General features: G+C 46.7%; 1 protein-coding gene across 20 annotated transcripts in view; it reads right to left on the bottom strand.

Moving 5' to 3' along the window:
- Positions 1–103: 103 nt before the first annotated feature.
- mycbp2 (MYC binding protein 2) overlaps positions 104–22,524 on the bottom strand; it is a 105,149-nt gene continuing 82,728 nt past the window's right edge. For 9 of the 20 annotated variants that reach the window (XM_080786273.1, XM_080786278.1, XM_080786279.1 and 6 more), the window contains 29 exons: positions 21,284–21,394; positions 18,769–20,442; positions 18,004–18,173; positions 16,305–16,549; positions 15,550–15,717; positions 15,254–15,411; positions 14,566–14,765; positions 13,892–14,050; positions 13,315–13,475; positions 12,947–13,103; positions 11,280–11,507; positions 10,838–10,903; positions 9,124–9,363; positions 8,715–8,804; positions 8,337–8,417; positions 7,096–7,362; positions 6,476–6,759; positions 6,234–6,330; positions 5,967–6,086; positions 5,538–5,639; positions 5,277–5,405; positions 4,736–4,868; positions 4,188–4,291; positions 3,808–3,996; positions 3,541–3,648; positions 2,823–3,032; positions 2,308–2,415; positions 2,016–2,181; positions 104–1,499 (listed from right to left, as the gene is read on the bottom strand). In XM_080786273.1, the coding sequence (XP_080642399.1) occupies positions 1,384–1,499; positions 2,016–2,181; positions 2,308–2,415; positions 2,823–3,032; positions 3,541–3,648; positions 3,808–3,996; positions 4,188–4,291; positions 4,736–4,868; positions 5,277–5,405; positions 5,538–5,639; positions 5,967–6,086; positions 6,234–6,330; positions 6,476–6,759; positions 7,096–7,362; positions 8,337–8,417; positions 8,715–8,804; positions 9,124–9,363; positions 10,838–10,903; positions 11,280–11,507; positions 12,947–13,103; positions 13,315–13,475; positions 13,892–14,050; positions 14,566–14,765; positions 15,254–15,411; positions 15,550–15,717; positions 16,305–16,549; positions 18,004–18,173; positions 18,769–20,442; positions 21,284–21,394 (6,041 nt within the window). In that variant the 3' untranslated portion in view covers positions 104–1,383. The remainder of the gene's footprint in view (positions 1,500–2,015; positions 2,182–2,307; positions 2,416–2,822; positions 3,033–3,540; positions 3,649–3,807; positions 3,997–4,187; positions 4,292–4,735; positions 4,869–5,276; positions 5,406–5,537; positions 5,640–5,966; positions 6,087–6,233; positions 6,331–6,475; positions 6,760–7,095; positions 7,363–8,336; positions 8,418–8,714; positions 8,805–9,123; positions 9,364–10,837; positions 10,904–11,279; positions 11,508–12,946; positions 13,104–13,314; positions 13,476–13,891; positions 14,051–14,565; positions 14,766–15,253; positions 15,412–15,549; positions 15,718–16,304; positions 16,550–18,003; positions 18,174–18,768; positions 20,443–21,283; positions 21,395–22,524) is intronic. The other 11 variants (XM_080786288.1, XM_080786285.1, XM_080786290.1 and 8 more) reach the window with 6 other exon arrangements.

Raw genomic sequence — 22,524 nt, 5'->3', positions numbered from 1 at the left:
AATGACACTTGGTCATTATTGGCAAACAATGCAGTAGTGACTATATGCATTATGTTATCATCTTTGAGGAAATGTCAATAAACCATTAAAAAGTGACAGTGTGTACTTTGCGAAACAGAGAACCTGGTTTATTACCATTCAACTCCATCCACCACAGATATTACAGAGCAGATTCACAAGTATAAGCTTTTTTATATAACAGCAGCTGTTTTTGTCACACTCCTTTCCCAAGACCCCCCCCCCCACTCCCCCTGCCTCCTAATAGGGAAAAAGCATTACAGATTCACAATGATATCAATATTTGGTGTGAACACTAGCCCTCAAAACCTTCAGTAGTCACTCCTTGAAATATTAGTGAGGAATTTCTTTTTTTTTCTCTTCTTTTTTGTTACATCTAGAATGGTTTGGTACCACAATCCTTTTTTTTAATATGGAGATTTAAATGGGGTCCATAGCCACCATCATTCACTGCAGGTGCTGGGCTCTTTAACTTTTCCAAAGAGAAGTGATCTGACTGACATTTTGGAGGGGGGAACACAACTGTGTCTACTGTATAAAAATGTACAGTGGCATTTATTGACATACATTCCATAGGTTAAACAGCTGCAAGATAGGAGGCACACCCAGTATTGCACTTCATTAAAAGTTCTGGCTCAAAACATAACCCAGAATATCAAACAAAACTGAAGTGGAGAGTAGCAACTTCGGAATACAGCTATTTTGGATACTATCATTATATACAAGATTAGATAAATCGTACACTATTTTCCTCCCAAACGTGACATTCTTAACAGTCTTATTAACCAACTCCATTTAATTTTTTTGTCCGTCAACCCATGATGCACTTGACAGTGGAGAATACTGTACAGGATTACGAAAAAGTCAGTTTACATACAACATTTTAAATTTATAGTTAGGAAGCTGGAAATACGGCCTGTCTTGTTTTTTCTATCCACGTTCATCCACAGTTGCCTTTAAGCAAATTTATTTCAATGTTTAATCTTCAATATATTGTTACACTTCAGTGATCAGGAGGAGTGTAACGTCTATGGAAGCCGAGGGGATACAACGGCCGCATGCAAACACGTCACAAGTTTTTTTCCTTTTTTAATATTTTTTTCTTTTATTCGTTCAGTTTCGTTCGTCTTTATCCAAAAAGAGCCGCGGCGGCTCTCTTTCATGTTTATGGTTAGATCCTGGACACTCATTGGGTTGGTAAGACGAGTGGATCTGAGGGCTTGTGGCTACGGTCGAAACCTGGTCCCTTGCGTCGTCCAGGGCATTCTGACAACACCGGAGCCGAGCCCTGAGGCTGAGAGCTTCAGCAGCAGCCCGAAATCACAGTAGTTGAACAAGCTTTCAGTAAGGAGGTCTCTGGATGTCCTAGAAGGTGTGGGCATTCCGGCATACTCCACAGCCCAAAGCAAACTCCTCCCCAGTGGGTGGGTGCACCACGTGCAGAGGGCACTCGGTGCCCTCCAACTGCTTGCCTTTGGGACCTGTGATGGAGAGTATTATTATGAACACAGAAATCTGTCTGTGCGTCTTTGAATGTGACTGTGAGCAACTGGGTTCCATGACAATATTGAACAAGATTGGACTGGTGTGATCATTGTCAGGCCCGTCGCAATTATTACATAATCGCCTAATCACAATTATTTGAGATAATGTCTATTATTTCGCATAACAGTCATAATTGTTGAAATTCTTGAATCAACAATACATTTTAAAATGCAATTTCTTCCCAAAACTGTGGAAATAACAGATCTACAAGCTCACAACACATCGCAGTGCGACGCATTGTAGCCTTGTAGATCAGCTATTTCCATTTTGAAAGCATAAAGTGAAATATTGTATTTGTCGGAGGTTTTTTGTCCATAGGGCCAAACTGAAATGTAAATTTCATTTAGGTGTTCCAATGTTCAATGTCAAAAACGAAATCATTTTTTAAAAATTGGAATAATTTGTGTAAGTAAAGTTTCATGATCGTAACCAGCCATCATTGTTACACATACCTGCAGGGCAATGGGGTAATTCCTCCTTGGGGACACTGGTCATCCTTTGGAAGTCATCATGGCAGGCGTTGCAAAAGTGTGTGGTACCAAAGCAGAAGAAAACAGCCACCGAGCAGCAGTATCTGCATTTATACTCAAGGAAATCTGTGCCGTGCTTGGAGCACATCTAGCAAAGAACAAACAAATTGGAAAATTAAGAAAACATGGGATACATATACTCTTGATTACTAAAAGTCCAACAAAGTCACATGACGTTATAGTTAAGGTTTAACCAGGCTTCCTTTTAACCCACCTGAGCCCTGGAGACATCAGAGCATGCTCCACATATCAGCTCACTGGGGTCATAGTCATCTCCTTGTCCTGCCTCTGCATCACAGCGTGCCTCTCCTCCAAAGTACGCCTGCAGATGAAGAAAGCGCAATCAGTCAACATCACTACACCACGTTTAAAGGACTGCATATATATTGCAAAAATATTCTTCGTCTGTCCCACAACTCAAATGCCCTATATATATATATATAATGTAATTATAATTGCCCCAAATGCCCCATGCACTCACTGCAATGGTGGAACACCATTACACATTCCTACGGCGACAGCAGGGGTAACCATGCGTGGCACCAACCTACTTATCGGGAGCAGTAAGGCGTGTATATCTTGCTCATCGACACTTCTACACGCAGCCAGGAGGAGGAGCCAGGGATCGAACCGGGAATCTTCAGACTCCCAGGCGACCGCCCTACCTTCTTCTGAGCACACTGCTGGCCCTTCACATCCTTCCTCATTGTACATAATATCATACGGTACCTTTTTGCACTTGAAGCAGACATAGTATGCATATCTGTTCATAGCAAAGCCTGCAGGGTCACTGTGGAAGCGTGCTCCTGGAGTGGTGATGGCTTCACTCTTATGGAGTCCCTCGTACTCCAGCCTCATCAAAGCCTTTCTCCTCACGTCTTCATAGAGCTCCTTAATGGGGTCTAGCAGGTCCTTGATAACCGAGTGATTGATTTTGTTCTGGAGGAAATGAATGGGGGGAAAATGCCATTGTTCAGCATCTCAGAGAGCCCATAGTGGATATTTTCACATGCTGAAGACAAACGGCGACAATCAATGTCATTTCACGAGATTACGCTCAATACTCGATATGGCACACTGAGAGACTACACAGGTTTTCTTTTTAACAAAGCTTAGAAAATAAGGGTAAACCAATTTCAAGGCATGGTGAATAGCGGTAAGCCCTTTATTCCCTGGTCAAAGGAGCAAGTCACCTATTTTCAGCATTATTTTCATACAATTGGTCCTTACTGTGCTCATTATAAGATCTGCTGTGGACAATTCAGAAACCTTTATATAGAAAGTATTGTTCTTGCATCAATAAAAAGTCAAATGAAATATTGTTTGAAGTGACCAAACCTGCCCACCTACAGTATGACGTCACTGGATGTATATTAAGATGCGGTTGAAAATGGGTGCACCTTTAAGCCAATAATTCCACTACTGTAGGTTCATGGTAGCACGTTACCTTGCAAATAGGACATGACATGAATCCGAATGTGATCCGGGGTCCAAGCCAGCGGTTCTCGAGGACACGGCGAGTGCACTGGAGGTGGAACACGTGACTGCAGTCCAACTGGGAAACAAACCAATGGGAGTTGAATGCATGAGAATGTTGTGCTGTGTCGCACAACGTTATTAGAACGTACGAATAACGCAGTAAAGTCCCAGTGAGTGAACACCCAGGACTTAACTGTATTAAAAATGGACTCTTGTGGAATAGGAACACATTTACCTGCACTGCAGGAGCAGCAGAGAGCGCCTCCGTGAAGCATATCATGCACATGTCGTCTGCATCTTGTTTCAGACAGCCAGTGCTCTTGTCGCAGCCATGCAGACATGGCAGGCAGCTCTCCTCGTTTTTAACTCCCCCACACGGGTGTCCACAGGGATGCGTCTTGCAGCATGCCAGTTTGGCATACTCCTAAAATAAGACAACAGTGACAGGATTGGAGACGCTTACAAAATAACAGAGTTGAACGTTTGAGTGCAATTTGCTGTGTAGACCAGACTACAGATGAGAATTTAAACAGACTAAAAATCATATGGGTGAGCTAATAGTGTGTATCACTAATGTGCAGGCATGGAAAGGGCCCAAGGGGCAATGTTTGGTACCTGGCAGTCCGGGTCTGCACAGACACTACCCACTGCAGAGAGTTCTGTTCCATTCCTCGTTCCACAGAACCTGCAGGCGTCCGAGCTACTGGAGGCTGGTTTACCTACATAAATATAGAGGTTTGTTATAAAAAAGAAAAGCACAACATAAATGCTAAACTAAAAGTTAACTCGTTTGTTCGCATGTAATTAAGCTGATGGATCCGCAATGGTCCACCGCTATAGAAGTGCAACCAGACCATGCAATAACAAAAACAGCATGCTTTGTGTGGTGGTTATGTATAAATACATATATACATTATACAGTATATGTACATAATGTAGGCATATCATGTGGCGAATGGGAAGCTGTTTCGGATGCAAAACAACGTCTGCAGACGAAGTATTAACTCAACACAAGGCAAACTGAGTGACAGGAAGAGGACCACTGTGAAAACATCTTAGGCAGCGTGAGTCTGGACTCTGGAGCTGAAGAGACAAAGACATCGAGGTCTAGCCATTTCAGAGCTTATCGTCTCATAGAGAGAGGGGGTTCTTTGTTGTTATACCCGTGTGCTCTCTGAACTCCACCATGGCCTTCATGGTCTTGGAGTCCGCCAGCGCCATGAGCCAGAAGAGCTTGGTCCTCCCGCATCCCTCGTGGAGGTCCACTTTGATCGCCTCCTCTTCCTCCTTGAACACCTGAACCCATTTGAGAAGAAGAAATTAAGCTCATTTAGACCCGAGGACAATTCTACAAAATGTCTTCTGTAATTGCCCGCCGAGCCCCATCTGAAAATATGTTGTTCCAGGGACCTCCCCAGAAGCAAATATTTGAGCTAAAAACGTTCGCTCTGAAAGAATATATTCATTTCAAACATTTGGGCCACATTTTCACGATCTTTAAAAAAGAGCAGACCTACAAGCTCATAGCGCGGCACGAGTGCCGCGCTATGAGCCTGTAGATCTGCTATTTTTCAATAGCTAAACTACAACATAATGCTTAAAACACCAAAATGGGTTCCCACCCCAACACCTCAGCATCCTTCAACATTCATAGAATACGTAAGGGCAAGAGCGCCCTCTTCAGGTGAACGCTGATCAACGAACCTGTCTCTGGTGAGAGCGCGTGCGTCGGTGCAGATGCAGGAAGCGGTCACAGTCGGTGCAAAGGTTACCACACATGTTACACAGGATGATGGCCGCCGTCTCGCCGTCGTCGTGGTTGTCGCACATGGGCTGTTTATGGAAAATTGAACGGCGTGTTAATTCTCTGATGGTCAGCTACCAAATGTTATGCCTATTATTATTATTATTATTATTCCTGGACAGCGTAGCTGTTATAGACAGTGCTTCTGGGTGTTTTTTTACCATCTGTTTCTGCTGTCCGTCTTTGCCCATCCAGCGTCCGGAGGACAGCCGGTCTACGTGGTCCTGGTCCAGCACGCACAGCGAGGCCAGGGCAAGCCACAGCTGAGTCCAGAGGAAAGTAAACAAGAGATTAACATGGTCACTCTCAGAAACAAGCATGGCTGTTTAGTGTGTACCAAGGACGGTCTAAAGAGGACGAGACGCGAAGACCATACGGGCGACGCCATGTTGCTCCATGGAAGGAAAGAAACATGTGCAGTTGAGACCAAGGAAGCTGTTCGCGGATGTGTTGGCTGCATAAAGCCCATTGCGCATGTTTCTTTCCTTCCATGGAGCACCATGGAGCAACATGGCGTCGCCCGTACGGTCTTCGCGTCTCGTCCTCTTTAGACAGTCCTTGGTGTGTACTACTATGAACTGAGGTCATACCCTGGTGGTGGCAATACAGCGCACAGGGGAGCGATGTTCCTCCTCCATTTTAGTCAGCGCAATGATGGTCTCCGCAATGGCATTCTTGGTGACTCTGGACCACGCGTCCGAGAGGTGGCCCTAAAAACAAAAAACAACAATAAGGTTATTAAAAACCCACTCGGGGCAATATTTATAAATCATTAAATGGAAAACATCAACGGTGAAGACAATTGCATTTTCATTTATGAAACTTTATTTTAAAAGTGTCTGTGTTTGCCAACCCACCGCTGCCATGTCTTTCACCAGCTTTATGATAATCTCAGCAATCTGAGGAGGAGTCGAGCCCTTCATCCACCAATGGCTCTCCCCTCTGCGGATATAACTGGACAATGTAGACGGCAGAGACCAGGTTAAAAAAAGACATGCTGGTAATTTTTCAAAAGCATCTATCATTTATTTGACCTTATAGGATGTCTGAAGTCTTACCGAGCTTCAGTTTGGTGAGGTGTAGTTAGAAACAAACCCACCTGGAGTTGAAGATCATTGGTAGGGTGACAGTGGTGACTCCCTTGCCCGCAGCCATGCCAGCCGTGCCCACAATGGTGGTCCCTTTGGCTTTCAGCTGCACGGTGAGGGCCTTGGCGATGCAGCCCAGGAACATGTCGAGGATGCCCAGCTTGTTCCAGTCGCCCTTCTCCGTGGAGTGGATGATGTCGCTGATGTCGGCCGGCGGCAGGGCCTTCACGCCGATGATGCTGGCGAGGCGCACGGGCGTCACCTCCGGAAGGACTCGCCTGAGGAGCGACGTCACCTATAGGCACGGGATAAAAGGGTGTCAGGTGGTTGAGAGGTTTATTTGAGAAGTGTATTTGAATTGTGCATTTTCCCGCGCAAGATATTCAATGGTCTTCACATCAAAGGACAGTAAACTAAATACGGTACGTACCTGTACAAAGGGATAAGTACACTACAGTAGCATAACCATTAGCATAAGCATTCACCCTCCCACCTAAATAAATGACAGCATTTATACCCGACATAAAGCCCCCTCCGACTCACACATAACATCCACGCAGGATACAGAAATGCCCTATAATTCCGTCAACTATTTTGTGATATTCAATTCAAAAACACAGCCAGCCCCCACCTGTCTCTGTACTCGCGGCGAAGCGGTGTGCAGCAGAGAAAACAGGTCCTGCATGAGCGTGAGCTGCTGAGCCAGATACTGGCGGCCCACGTTGGAGCCACTGAGGGCCAGGACCATGGACAGGAGCTCGAAGCAGTAGGCGTCCGAGGAGGCGTCGTCGTCGCTGGGCTGGGAGTTGGCGTTCTCCTTGCTGGATATGGCGTGCTCCCACTCCTCCCGCACGCGCGTGGCTTCCATGCGGATGGCCTGGACGATGTGTGCACACACCTGCGGAGGGGGGGAAAGGAATTAGTTCACGGGCTTTAACCCATTCTGACCTGAGATCAGATTCATACGAGGTTTCCACTGGACACACAATGGTCTGATGAACCCATTCTGACCTGAGATCAGATTCTAAAAATGTCAGTCGTTCTTCGAATTTTTCAAAAATAGCAGACCTACAAGCTCATATCGCGCCACTCGGTGGCGCGATATGAGCTTGTAGATCTGCTATTTTTCAATAGCTAAAGCATAACATGATGCCAACACCAAAATGGGTGCCCGGTCAGAATGGGTTAAGGCAGCACTATGTAACTTTCCTCTTCTACCCCCCTGGACTTGAACCCAGTTTTCCTGCACTGAAATCTTTACCGTTTGAGCTAATAGAGCCGACCTGCTTAAAAAGTTTAAAATGACATATAGTGAGGCTGTAAAGTTAGGATTTCTTATGTTCAACGTGTTGAAGCTGCAATTAGTAATATATTCATGTCCTACTCGGGTCCTTGCGAGAGCACTATGAACTGAGAACATGTCTGGGAGGGCGAGTTACATCCGTTCAAGCTTAACATTTAACCCATTCTGACCGGGCACCCATTTTGGTGTTAGCATCATGTTATGTTTTACCTATTGAAAAATAGCAGATCTACAAGCTCATATCGCGCCACCGAGTGGCGCGATACGAGCTTGTAGGTCTGCTATTTTTGAAAAATTCGAAGAACGACTGACATTTTTAGAATCTGATCTCAGGTCAGAATGGGTTCATCAGACCAGTGTGTGTCCAGTGGAAACCTCGTATGAATCTGATCTCAGGTCAGAATGGGTTAAAAACAAAAAGACTAACTACAGCTATCATAAGTTTCCATCAAGGTGGTCAACCACTGGTCTCTCTGTAGCATAACACCTCAGACATGATGTTCACTTTCGCCAATTGTAAGGGGACTGTGACTCGTTTTAACTGGAATGTGTGGAGAATGTCTACTGACCTGTTTCTGTAGGTTGGTTAGTTTGCTCCTGCTGAAGATGATTCCCACCATGTGCTCCTTCAGGTCTGCATCAGATGGCGCCTGGTTGGATAGGATCCATACGTCAAAATCAAGAGATTGTCAAAGCACTGCGAGTACAATTATCCCCATGGGGTCTACTAGGCCACCACGTTTCTTCAATTATCCCCATGGGGTCTACTAGGCCACCACGTTTCTTCAATTATCCCCATGGGGGTCTACGAGGCCACCACGTTTCTTCCCTCTACAACGAACCCCCTTTGCTGAAAATAGCTGATCTACATTGCAACATTGTGAGCTGAGAATAGGGACGCTATATAGGGTTCATGTGGTCAAAAGCTCTACTGGTGCAGTGCAGACCTTGTCTTCTCCTTCGGGTGACGAAAGCAGGTTCTTCTCTTCCTGTTCTGGAGTTGGTTCTGCATCTCCACAGATCAGCTTCCCAAACACCTGACCATACAAGACGGGTATACCGTGTTAATGACAGATTCAAGCTCAATGCAACCTTAGACAAAAGCACAATAGGCAAACATTTTGCAGAAATAGTGTGAAAATTAACAAGCACACTATTATAAACAGTCAAAGAAAGAAAATAAATGTATATATTCCTTGCTTATCTTCATCTAGGCCTCTAGATTAAAGACAAACAGTTATCTTCATCTGAGCAGCTGACTTGGATAAAGACAGGCTGGTTATCTTAATCTGAGCAGCTGGTTTAAATGAAGACAGACTGGGTATCTTCTAGGAGATAAAGGCAAGGCTGACAGACCTGTGAGGTGATGAGGCGGAACACTCGCAGGGTCTCCGTCTCGCAGTTCTTCTGCTGGGCGACGCTGGCGGAGATCTGCCCGGCGATCTTGATGCTCTCGCCCTCCTTCCAGCCCAGCACCTTCACCTGCCTCACCCTCAGGGTGTTCTCTGGGCCCTTCAGCTCCACCTTGATCACGTGGTGGTCGCCTCCGGGGAGCTCGCTCGTCACCCAGCCGATGTGACGAGAGTCCAGGTCAACCTGGGAGTGAGGAAGAGGAAGAATAGGGGATCCGTTCAGGCTGGTACCGGTACAAGCCTCTTTGTGTGTTGGGAGATTCAAATAGTGTAGAATATAGTCTTCACACTATATCATGGTTATCTGATGGAAGACAACTTGTCAAAACATTGGACATTACAATAATCTAAATAGAGATAAATTGAGTGTGTGCAGTGTTCTCCCCTCCTCAATTCTTACTCCACCATATTATATGTTCCTTGAAACCTACCATGTATGACTGGACTTTGGGAAATGTGCAAAATTGTAGGCAAGTGATATGATGTGCAATCTTCTGCAGCAGTCATATGTTGTGAAGTGTACTGAAGTGGCATAATCCCATGACATGGTTAAACTAGGCTTGATTAAAAACTACAATACATATTGCACCAGTGAACATTACATCACCAGACATACGAGTAATTAATTCACAAACCTATTAGACATACATATTGAGAGTTCTGACAAAGGATCATTTTAACATCAATTGACACCGACTGTGGCCCGTGACAATATCCATAAGATGGAGATGGAGAGAGTGGAGCTGTCCGTGGTGCTGAAATGGCCAGTATTCCTATAGTAAGGTTATCATGGACCGGCATGCCGTGAGTGACTAATTCCCATGCCAGTTGCCGTGGGGCTCCCCCCCATGCCCACCCGCCTCCCCGCCCCTCTGGCCCCGACCACACGACAGACTGTATCAAATATGACTGACTGACTATCGTAAACGAACCCCTTTTGGTGTTTTAAGCATTACGTTACGAAAAACAGCATATCTACAAGCTCGTAGCGCGGCACTCAGTGCGCTGCTATTTTTAAGGGGCGCTAGCCCCTCCTATACACAGGTTTAATGTTTGTCTTTAGTTCAATGTTTGTTTTGTAAGACGCTGTAACGTCATCAGTCAGTCCAGACATGTCTATTTGGGGCTGGTCCATCCAAAAATAACATGATGATCTGTACTCTGGAGCATAGAGAATGGACCTAGATAATATAAATAATACAGCTAAATTAAATTAAGCACAGCTGAGATAAGACAGGCCAGCAGTGATTTCCTGGCAGGAAAATACTCTGATGTAAACTGTATTCTTTAAACTGCGCTTCAAACGCTGGATGGCAGAGATAAGCCCCCAGTCTCTCTGGGCAGTGCATCATCCACTAAAGCAGAGGCTATATTGGTTATTCCACCCCAGACGTCTTCACTGGGAAGTCAAAAGGAACATCAAATGCTTGGGCCGGAACCCCTTTTGGTGTTAGCATTATGTTATGCTTTAGCTATTGAAAAATAGCAGATCTACAAGCTCATAGCGCGCCACCGAGTGGCGCGCTACGAGCTTGTAGGTCTGCTATTTTTGAAAAATCGAAGAACGGCTGACATAGAAACGTAGCTTTTTCAGAAAACTGTCAGGATGTAGAAGACATTTTTTAGAATCTGATCTCAGGTCAGAATGGGTTTAATACCTGTTTGATTCTGCAGAGGTCTTCTACCGCTTTTCCACACAAGACCGTCATTGATGTGACTTTGTTCTGTGGAGGAGAAAAGTAGAAATTTAAAATACGAAACCTGCAAGGAAACTAAAATAAAAAAATCATTCATCGCCCCCACTGTCCACTCACCCCACTTCCCTCCTCACCCCACTGTCCTCTTCACCCCACTGCCCACTCACCCCATGACAGCCCTCCTCACCCCACTCCCCTCCTCACTCCACGGCCCACTCACCCCATGACAGCCCTCCTCACCCCACTGGCCTCCTCACCCCACCCCACTGCCCACTCACCCCATGACAGCCCTCCTCACCCCACTGCCCACTCCCCTCCTCACTCCACGGCCCACTCACCCCATGACAGCCCACTGGCCTCCTCACCCCACTGCCCTCCTCACCCCACCCCACTGCCCACTCACCCCGATGTCTCTGGAGTTGTCCACGTGGACAGACACGTAGGATGCGTTGATGCCCTTGACGCAGCTGATGGTGATGCTCTTGGTCTTGTTCTTGTCCTCGTCTCCGGACTCCCAGAAGGTCTCGGTGGAGCCGTCCGTCAGGCTGCCGATCATGGCGGGGCGGCTGGACGTCTTGATGTCCACCACGCTGGTCAGATCCTTCAGACACGTCACCAGACAGAGGTCCTGCTACACAACACACACACACACACACACACACACACACACACACACAGAGAGAGAGAGAGCTTAGTTAGCATCATATCTAGCCCACGACATCATGGGCTAAAACAGTGGGGTTTCTTTTTTAAACCTTTATTTAACCAGTAAAAACCACATTGAGACTGAAGTCTCTTTTTTTTACAGGTGTGAACTGGCCAAGACAAGAGGCAAAATAAGTGACACAGCTCTGCCAGTAACAAAAAATACACAACAAAAAAACAGGACAGACAACAGCATACAATGCTCATAAATACAGTACCCACTACCGAAGAAGCTCAAAGGGAGAACCAATAAGGACTAATATATAAAAAATAAAAAATAAACTTTTCATGTCAAGGACCCCCAAATTGACACTAACGAGCCCGCGGACCCCCATTTGAAAAAGATAATGCCAGGGACCCCCCCCCCCCAATAAGATAATATTTTGACGGCTCTAGCAGTGATTCTCAACCTTAACTTCAAGGACCCCCAGTTTGACATGCATATTAAGTCTACAGACCCCCATTTATTGTCATTTCCATTTCTGGGACCCCCAATTTATATTGTAAAATCAATGTTGACGTAACTGGAAACAAATGGACCTGTTAGGGTCCATTTGGTCCCATTTGTACACTCTCAGCGTTACAGACCCATAAGGGTCCATTTGGTTCCATTTGTACACTCTCAGCGTTACAGACCCATAAGGGTCCATTTGGTAACAAACTATCATTTAGCTGGGGACCCCCTGGAACTCCCTCAAGGTCCTCCCTGACCCCACTTTGGGAAGCACTGGGCTAAAACAGTGTTTTTCATGCACGCAAATGACCACATCAGTGGGAATAATTGGGTTTGAATAAACATGACTTCCGAGTGAAAGGCTGGGGTTACCTGGTTCATTGCTTAGTGAAATGCTGGTTCATTGGTTAAAGGCTGGGGTTACCTGGTTCATTGGTTAAAGGCTGGGGTTACCTGGTTCATTGGTTAAAGGTTGGGGTTACCTGGTTCATTGGTTAAAGGCTGGGGTTACCTGGTTCATTGCTTAGTGAAATGCTGGTTCATTGGTTAAAGGCTGGGGTTACCTGGTTCATTGGTTAAAGGCTGGGGTTACCTGGTTCATTGGTTAAAGGCTGGGGTTACCTGGTTCATTGGTTAAAGGCTGGGGTTACCTGGTTCATTGGTTAAAGGCTGGGGTTACCTGGTTCATTGGTTAAAGGCTGGGGTTACCTGGTTCATTGGTTAAAGGCTGGGGTTACCTGGTTCATTGGTTAAAGGCTGGGGTTACCTGGTTCATTGGTTAAAGGCTGGGGTTACCTGGTTCATTGGTTAAAGGCTGGGGTTACCTGGTTCATTGGTTAAAGGCTGTGGTTACCTGGTTCATTGGTTAAAGGCTGGGGTTACCTGGTTCATTGGTTAAAGGCTGGGGTTACCTGGTTCATTGCTTCGTAGCCCGACTGCACGCTGATGTTGAAGCTCTCTTCGCTGTCTCCATCGTCTGACTTGGACAGGATGTTGTTGATGTGATGGAAAACGTTGCTCTGGTGGAGGAACTGGTGGTCCGACTGCTTGAACTTAAGACTCCAGCACCTGACGAGAGAGATAAATATATGCTTTAGATTCTCATGAAATGGAAAAGTAGTCCCTAAAACTGGCAAGCAGGCTTCGTAAAACACTTTGTATGAATGTGCAGGCAGACTCTCGCACGATGTGTCTGAGCAAATGATGATGATAAGAGCGCCCCTTCACTTCAATTCTTATAAATAGAAATATTTATTTCAAGTGATGATACAAACAGTACCGGAGAGCCATCTGCTGCAGCGAGCTGCCACTGGGCAGCGACATCATGAGGTCAGAGATGGTCTGCAGGAGGCGGTGGAAGGTGTGGGGGAGGGGGTGGGCCGCCTCGCCGGCGATCACGATGTCCGACAGAGGGTGTTCACACACGCCGAGGTCTCTCTCCTGCGTGGACGAGATTGTGTGGAACAATATAAACGTTTTTCTTATAAAACCCTTATGTTTCTATGTCAGTGGTGCTCAAACCATTTTGAAAATGAATCATCTGTATTTGGCCGCAGACCCCACCCCCATCTGAATATATGTTGTTCCAGGGACTTCCCCAGAAGCTAAGATTTGAGTTAAAAAACGTTCGCTCTGAAATAATATATATTCAAAGATTTGTGCCACATTTTCACGATCTTTCGCGCTACGAGCTTGTCGATCTGCTATTTTTCAATAGCTAAAGTATAACATAATGCTTAAAAAACACCAAAAGGGGTTCCCGTCCTGAAGGGGGTTTAAAACACTGCAGAACGTTGACAGAGCATGGTTCTAATGGTTAAAAAATAAAATGTTTTTATGAAAAAATATCTACTGACCACCATCACCTGCTCCACGTTTTCTTTGTTCCCTTTGTTCTCGTCTTCCTCCTCCTCCTCGGGTTCAAAGGGCGACGGCGTGAGAGACGCTACGAAGTGCCAAAGGATGTCATGCAGCGACGTGGTCTGGATCACGTTACACAGCAGCCAGTTGAAGGCCTATGATGAGGAAGAATGAGATTAACCCATTCTGACCTGAGATCAGATTCATACGAGGTTTCCACTATGGACACACACTGGTCTGATGAACCCATTCTGACCTGAGATCAGATTCTAAAAATGTCAGTCGTTCTTCAATTTTTCAAAAATAGCAGACCTACAAGCTCGTAGCGCGCCACTCGGTGGCGCGCTATGAGCTTGTAGATCTGCTATTTTTCAATAGCTAAAGCATAACATAGTGCCAACACCAAAATGGGTTCCCGCACAGAATGGGTTAAATCTTACCAATTAGTCCACACATATGAACGCGATAGCATCTCTAATTACTGTATGACCACCCGCAAAACGGCAGAGAGATGAACAAGACAACAGCCAGCTAATTGCCAACGACCTTGGTTCATTGACGATGTAATTTGACTGATTGTTAACAGCAGTGTCACACACTACAGAGGCATGGATGGACCTGATGAAATGAGAGCCACCAACAATCAAAGCAGACAGCTGCTGTAGTGTACCTCCATGGCGAAGACCCTGCAGGCAGACTTCCGCAGTGCGTGCTTCATGGCCACCTCCAGGCCCTCCAGGTCGTGGTGCTGGATGACGAAGGCCAGGACGGGCCACTGGAAGTTCCTCTCCCCCTTGCTGAGGGAGCCGTGGGCCGAGATCAGCCGGGACAGCTCCGGAGACGGGTGGCGCAGGAGAGAGGAGCCCACTTCTGGATGCATGGAGGAGGGTGTTAAGTTGAACCAGTTAGGCCTGAGATCAGATTCTAAAAATTGTCTTCTACATCATGACAGTTTTCTGAAAAATGTCAGTGGTTGTTCGATTTTTCAAAAAATAGCAGACCTACAAGCTCGTAGCGTGCCACTCGGTGGCGCGCTATGAGCTTGTAGGTCTGCTATTTTTCAATAGCTAAAGCATAACATAATGCTAACACCAAATTGGGTTAAGCAAGTACTATAATGCTTTTATCTGGACACGCAAGCTCCAAAAGTACCTTTTCCATGAATGATAAAAATATACTAAAAATAACTATATTAATCTACATTCATATTTCACTGGCCCAATAAATTGACTCGGTCAATACATGTTCATTCATTGAACGTTTTTGTTTAGAACTCGTTCAACTTCCCATTAACATTCAGAGCTCGATCATTCATTTCCTGGATGGAAAATGACTATATTATGATCATTTTAGCTCACCTGCATCACCACTGTGGACCCTGCGTCTGGGTACGGCTTTGATCCGGGCTGTTGAGGCCGAGTGCTGTTTATCGTACTCGGAGGCTACTACTGAATAAGACCTTTGAAACACTGTCCGCTTGGCTGTGTCGATGTCCGTGTTGGGGCTCGTCTCCAGGCTGAACGAAATACAAAAGTAGTGTCAGGAGTGTAAATTAATGTTCAAGACATTAGAATTAAAATGTAATTCTTGATGTAGGACAAAATGCTTCAGTCATGCAAAGTGGCAGGGAAAAAGACGTCAGGATTTGTGTTACCTGGGAGGCATGGATTTCATGTTGTTCTCTGGTTCTTCAAACACATTGGGACAGGCGTCAGGCGTGACTGAGATGTAGGGGGCAGGAACCGAGGTAGAGCGAAGGTACCTCATCTCATCTTGGAAAAGGTTGTCGTCTTGGTAACCTCCAAAGTTCTCCGTGTGTTGCCTGCAAGTTTAACGTTTTTAGTGTTTAACCCGAGTCACCACACACACACACACACACACACACACACACACACACACACATTTTCAATAATGCCACATCATAACATCTACAATCCTACTATGAATGTGTGAAATCTCTGCATATGTACGTACACGCGTGTGAGTATATCTGTCCTTAATGTATCTCGAGAACCGCCTGACAGATTGATTTCAAACTCTGCATACATATCGCATATCGGCAAAGACCCAAGGGAGTGCAGTGTCCAGGGGACAAAGTTGGTCGGCTAGGCTGTTTCTAGGCAGAAATGTCGATACAACCAACATGATAGTATATAGGCAGAATCCGATGCAATCTCTGCGTGTGTGTGTGTGTGTGTGTGTGTGTGAGTGCAAGTCAGTCTATACCTCAATAACCGTCCAACCAATAGACCTCAAAGTCGTTGTGCGTATCGCAGACAACGACAGATTGCTTACTTTCCGGTTTACTATACATGGTTCCCAACTCGGGTGCTCCTCGGGTCAGCACCGGTCCAGTCTATCCAAAGGCAACCAATTAGTATGTTATAGTTGCTACAGTACGTAACGTACCTTGCTAGCGTCTGCAGGTAGAGACAGCCAATTTTGTTGGGCAGTTCATCGGAGACGCCCTCCTTGAGGCTGGGCAGCTGTGAGTGCAGGGGCCGGGGAGGGTGGTGACACAGCATGCTGGGCTCTGCGGCGCTGCTCAGGGAGAGCAGGAACAGCGCGTTGGCCCGGATCACCTGGTGGGCCTCCATGGTGGGCAGCGCCCGGGGCGTCTTCACCTGCAGAGGCTTTTTCCTGGACTGTTTCACCTGGAGAGGGTAAATGCCACGGTGCATTTAGTGATTTAAAAAAAATACCAGCATCACTGACATGTCACTGAGAAAGGTTAAACAAATCTCTGCACTACCCGAAAACCTTACATGAAATTCGGAGGGGTTTTGACAGCAGAGTATGTGGGAATTTCCTTGATCACACCTAATTTTGAGACTGACATATAGGCCCAAGTATTTGCACAAGCTGGGCATGAAAATGACTACAACTGCGTCAGTTGTAAACTATAGCCTGTAAACTAGACTTTTGCACCGCCCATTTCCAGTCATCCCACCCTCCTCCCTCTGACAGTCTCGCCAAAGCACTTTTCTCTCTACCCGTCTGTCTTTTGCCACCAAATGAAAGAAGTGACAACACTACTAACCAGTAAGACGCCTTAAGGGCGAGAAGCGACTGCAGGAGCAAGGGGAAGTGGGGCTGTCAACATAAATACAGACAGCCGTGCATATGAGACATGGTGGGGGCGGACATTAAATGGCGATAAAGTTTGCGTGCAGCTGAGCATAATTGAGAATCATGGAGCAGAGTAGAAAGAACAGAGATGCCTGTAACGCAACCTGCAGCTATTTAAAAAAAAAAGTTTTTTGAATTTGGATTAGTTCTACAGAAGCCTATGGGAAGTGAATGGGAAGTCCCTGGCAGTCAAAATGACAAAAGCGATCTTTATAATCTTAATACTTAGTTACATCAATATTGTTCTTATAAAATAGTTGGTTTGTGCCCAAGAGATTCGACGAGTTGGCTATATTTTATATACACAGATTAATAAGGAATAAGCAAAAGTCCTGATGCGACATTTCCTGGTTTAATGCGGGCGGTCGCTTAACGCTCCGCTGTTACTCCGGAGCTGAAACTTTCTGGAGTGGGCGGAGCCTAGTGCGTGCTCATGTGTGTTGGCCCAATAGACTGACACCACGGCGTGTATTCAGAACTTCAAGCTGTGACTCCGCCCACCCCCGGGGGTAAGTTGTGATGTGCTCTCGTTCACTGCAATGCAAATTTGCGGCATTTCCAAAACAATATTGCGCAGAGTAGCGATTATCAAACGTATTTGCAATGGCATACGTTGAAAGATCTGTTGCCCGTGGACAAGGCACGCTACCTCCGCAAGTTAGATATTATCGGCATAGATGTTTGTCCGTATGTGATTAAGGATTGGACCAGTTGCATTGGCAGCCATAGAAAATTCTTACCCCGGGCTAAAACCGGATGTGACATTTGTGGGTGTCAGTCTATGCTGCTCGAAACTGCAATAGCACATTGTGTGTGTGAGCGTAACAGGAAGTGCGTGACAGCTTGCTACTGGTTTTCATAGTAACTGCGAACACTAATGTAAATATTGGCTATAACTATAACTTACAGTATACTGTAAGTTATAGTTAATGGACTAAACATGCCCGATTAGCATTTTATAAAACACATGTTAGATTACCTTTTCTCTGGCAGCGGTCTGTTTTTCTCTCAGGTATTTCTCTCGGCAGCGGTCGCACACCAGATACCAGGTACTGCCTCCTATGCCTCCGTCTCCACAGTTCCCAGCCCAGCCTCCACAGAAGTGGCCTATGCTGTTGTAGCCCTGGCCTCCAGCATATCGCCCACAGCCTGACAAAAGCAGAAAGACACAAGTATGAACATTTGAATAAGAAAAAGCAAAAAACTAAATAAGTCAATATCAGTGTTGTTTTTGGCAGCAAATTTCTATTTTAGTCTAGTCATAGTCTTTGGACTGAAACTTCATTTAGTTTTAGTCACATTTTAGTCACCTGGAATGTCTTAGTGTTAGTCTAGTTTAGACTAAATCTACAGTTGATTTAGTCGACTAAAATGGATTTTGGCGGGTCTTGATGCCGTCGTAATGAGTGTTTTTACACTTGCTGAAAATAGCCGATATACAAGCTCACAACGCGTCGCGCTGAGCTTGTAGATCGGCTATTTTCAGCATGCAACCAAGTGTAAAATGACTTACACTGGATCTCTTGTCCACTAGTTCCTTCCTAACATTTTAGTCTAACTAAAACTGAGACTAAATGTATTGACAATTTTAGACTAAAATGTTAGCTTAGTTTTCATTTAGTTTCCATTTAGTTTTCGTCAGTGAAAATAGGTAGTCGACGAACATTTTTCGTCTTAGTTTTAGTCGACGAAAACAACACTGGTCAAATGACTCGGTTAGCACAGAGGCAATGTAGAGACTGACCTGGGTGAGCCTGTCTCATGTGGTAGGTGACGGGGTAAGGGTGAGACTCCCCGCACAGTTCACAGATGGTGTCTTTCTCCGGTCCGCCCATGGCCAGCTGGGCCATTTCCCCGAACAGGTTCCCTCTGGGACGAACCTCCGCCTTGTCCCTCTTCTTCTTCTCCTTCTTGGACTTTTTACCGTCCTTCTCGTGTTCCTTCTTTTTTAAGATGGCACTGGATCCCGGGCTGGGGAAGATCATGTTTTGCGTGGCCGCCTTGATCGTGGCCAAAGAGATGTCCTCCCAGAAAGCCACCAGATGCTGCAACGTCAGCGGCAGTATGGACTTGGCCCTCATCGAGGGGTTGGAGTTGGAGGCCGTCTCGTAGGAGACGGCGTCTCCTTTGCCATCCTCGCACTTCTCCGGCAGCGGCGGCTCCTTCAGCATGGAGAGCACCTTGTTCTTGTTGATGCTTCCCATCTTGGAGATGTCGGGGCCGTGCGGAGCGATGTTAAACATGTTCAGCGCAGACGAGATCTCCAAGGAGTGGCGGTTTTTCAACTTGCTCTCCTTTTCCTCCGCCCCTTGTGCCCCGAGGGAGCTGCGAATGGGGGCATGCTCTTTGGTCAAATCTGGGTTGAATTTCAGGAAGGAGGAGCAGGCCATGGCATCGTGGACTATGCCCTCGTGCCATAAGAAAGCCGCAAAGACCGCTCGGGCACATTCCGCGACCGACGGTGACATGGCCTGCTTGGCGGGCTCAGTGAGCCTGGACGTGCTTTCGCCTTTGAACAGCGGCCCGGATTTGTCCTTCTTGGGGCGCACGTGCCGACTGGAGGCCTTGCGGCTGACCTTCGGCGAGGATCGGCTCTCCTGCTCTTCTTTGACGGGCGCCTTGCCGATGCTGAAGTGCACCTTCGCCGAGCCATCCTCGGCGTTTTGCATGGCGTCCACGTTCTCATCGTTGCCTTCCTCGTTGGAGAGGAGCGTGCTGGAGGTGCACACCTCCACCACCTCGCTGTGGAGATTCTCCTGGGTCACGTGTGGAGACGGCGCGCGGTTCTCCAGATTGCCGATCCCTCCGTTGTTTGGATCTCCGTTGTTTGGATCTTTAGGAGACAGTTTGGGTTTGGGGGAGGTGGACCGACCCCTGAGGGGCTCGGTAAGTGGGACTTTCTTCTTCCTCAGGGTGTCCGGGTCCAGGGTGTACGAGTCCGACTTGGACCTCTCTCTGGGCGGGTCTTGTTTGGCCTTGGACGACGGGCTCAATTTGGGCGAGGGGTTCTTGTCGTGGTGGGGCGAGGAGGAGCGCTGCTGAGAGGGCGTGCCGGAAGGGCTGGACCTGCCCGAGGAGGTGGAGTGGCCTTTCTGTTTAGGGGAAGAGGAGCGCGAGCTGGGGTTCGGGGACTCTGCGCGTCCGAGTCCCGAGTTCCGGCCGTCGGCCTTCAGGGCCTGCAGGGTGTTGTGGTTGGGCGAGTGGGAGCGGCTGTGGGAGTCCGACCTCAGCTTGGCCGTGTCCGAGCGCAGGATGAGGGCCTCGCTGGCGGAGAGGCTGCCCTCGCCCGCCTTGACTCGGCTCTGGTCGTGCGACGAGCGGTTCCCCCGGTTCTCCTGTTTCGGCGAGCGGCCCTCTTGCCGGTGTTTGGAGGCCGGAGACATGGGCCGCGCGCCGGGCAGCAGGTTACCTCGTTCACCTAAACAATTCACAATTCAAAAACAATTACACGGGAAAAGTTGTTTGACTTAAGGGGTGATGGCACAGCCACTCTATTCTCTGGGCACAACATTCGACCTCTCTGAGCAAGTAAACAAAGTGAGTCATGGAAAGGAAATACAAAATTGAAGGAAGAAATTAAATGAAACGGAGACCGGCCGCAAGGGTGAATGAGATCTCACACGTATAGAAAAGAAGCAGCGCTACTGAGAATGATGTCCAATGAATGAGTTTGGATGCAATTTACACACTTTTATAATGTATTTCTCTCACCACTCTGCCAATGTATTAGTTTAAGTGTCTGATGCAGATGGAAATAGGTAATGGATCATGGGGAGGAGGCTGATGGAACATGGTGTCTAGCCCAGCCCTGAGACCAACAATTCAGAAGTAATTTATTTTAACCAGTATCCCAAAATGAATCCTGTCGACGGCCATTGTTGTTTTTAAATCCAAACAATCTGAACAAGATTGGAAACTAGTCCAAATGTAAACATTCTCCCCGATAAGATATCTCAACCGAAATTCAGTAACAATAGGTTTGTGTTACCAACTTACGGGTATTCTTTTCAATGTTTTTAGTTTTCCTTTCCCTAATGCCTACTTCTGATTATCCTATTATAAATATGACAGTATTATGTCAAGACCTACATTATGGACACTTTTCTTTAAGGGTTAACATTACACTAACAACACGTCATTCACAAAATACAATAAAAAAAGTTCAATAGAGAATAGATCATGTTTCGGGGGGGGGCCAAGTACGTTTCTACCCACCCTTTGTTCGGTCTAAAGTAGGCATGCATTCTGTGGTTACCCACCCTTTTGCCTGAGAGGAGCGAGAGATGAGAGAGGCGCAGTACCGTGCCCAGCCACAGAAGAACTGCTTTTATGCACACGCTCACGAGAAGCAAGGCCGCGTGATGAACCATCTACAGCGGAAAACAGCAGGCAGGTAAACAAACAAACAAACAAACAATGCACGGAATGCAGGGAGGCCATCACAGAGAGAGAGAGAGAAAGGAGGCATAGAGAGAGGAATCGAGGGGTTTGAGATTTAATAGTGAGGTGAGAAAACACCCAAGAGGCATTGATTGAGGCAATAAAATATACATATCCATAGGCAGACAGATGAGGTTAATGGACAGATAGAGAGACAGGAAGATCGACTGATTGACAGAGGGAGATAGACTACGATAGACAAATAAAGGGAGATAGACAAACAGATATATATATATATATGTAGAGGGATATAGAACTAGCACAGACAGATATTTTGAACCCGGGGCTAGTAAGGACCACTCAATTAAAAGAGTTTACGTTTTCTTATTAGTATGAAATGAATGAATCCCAGTGATGTACAAAAGTGTTTTTTTAGCTATGCCGTTTCAGCATAAAATTCTAGCCTGAAGATATCAAACGAAGGAGGCTGCTGTCTTTGTAAAGTTTGCAGTGTAGCCCCTGGGCTGGTTGAGACAGGGTGGGTGTAGCCCCTGGGCTGGTTGAGACAGGGTAGCCCCTGGGCTGGTTGAGACAGGGTAGCCCCTGGGCTGGTTGAGACAGGGTAGCCCCTGGGCTGGTTGAGACAGGGTAGCCCCTGGGCTGGTTGAGACAGGGTAGCCCCTGGGCTGGTTGAGACAGGGTGGGTGTAGCCCCTGGGCTGGTTGAGACAGGGTGGCCCCTGGGCTGGTTGAGACAGGGTGGCCAAGCAAGGATGGACGGAAGCAGCAAGAGCCAAAAGGCAAAGCAGGGATGAACATGATGACGATGATGATGACGAGGAAGGAGAACGAAAACGCCGACTTCATTCAACATGGAAAAAGCAATCAAGCTGAATAAGACGAGCAGCTCAGCCCCACAAATCAAACTTCAGCACATCATAACAGCAATGTTATGTGTCACATGTCACCCCCCCCCCCCCCCCCCCCCTCTCCTCCCTCCCCAAAAAAATCTAAAACATAAAACATAAGCAAGATAAAGTAACAGAAAAGACAGGGGGGAACGACAAAATACAAAACTAACGAGGGGGAGCAGAGCAGCTGGGGAGGAAGGAGGACACCAG

Source organism: Protomyctophum bolini (genome assembly GCF_963924005.1).
Source record: "Protomyctophum bolini genome assembly, chromosome: 16".
Taxonomy (NCBI): domain Eukaryota; kingdom Metazoa; phylum Chordata; class Actinopteri; order Myctophiformes; family Myctophidae; genus Protomyctophum; species Protomyctophum bolini.
This window is presented reverse-complemented; position numbering and strand designations above follow the sequence as displayed.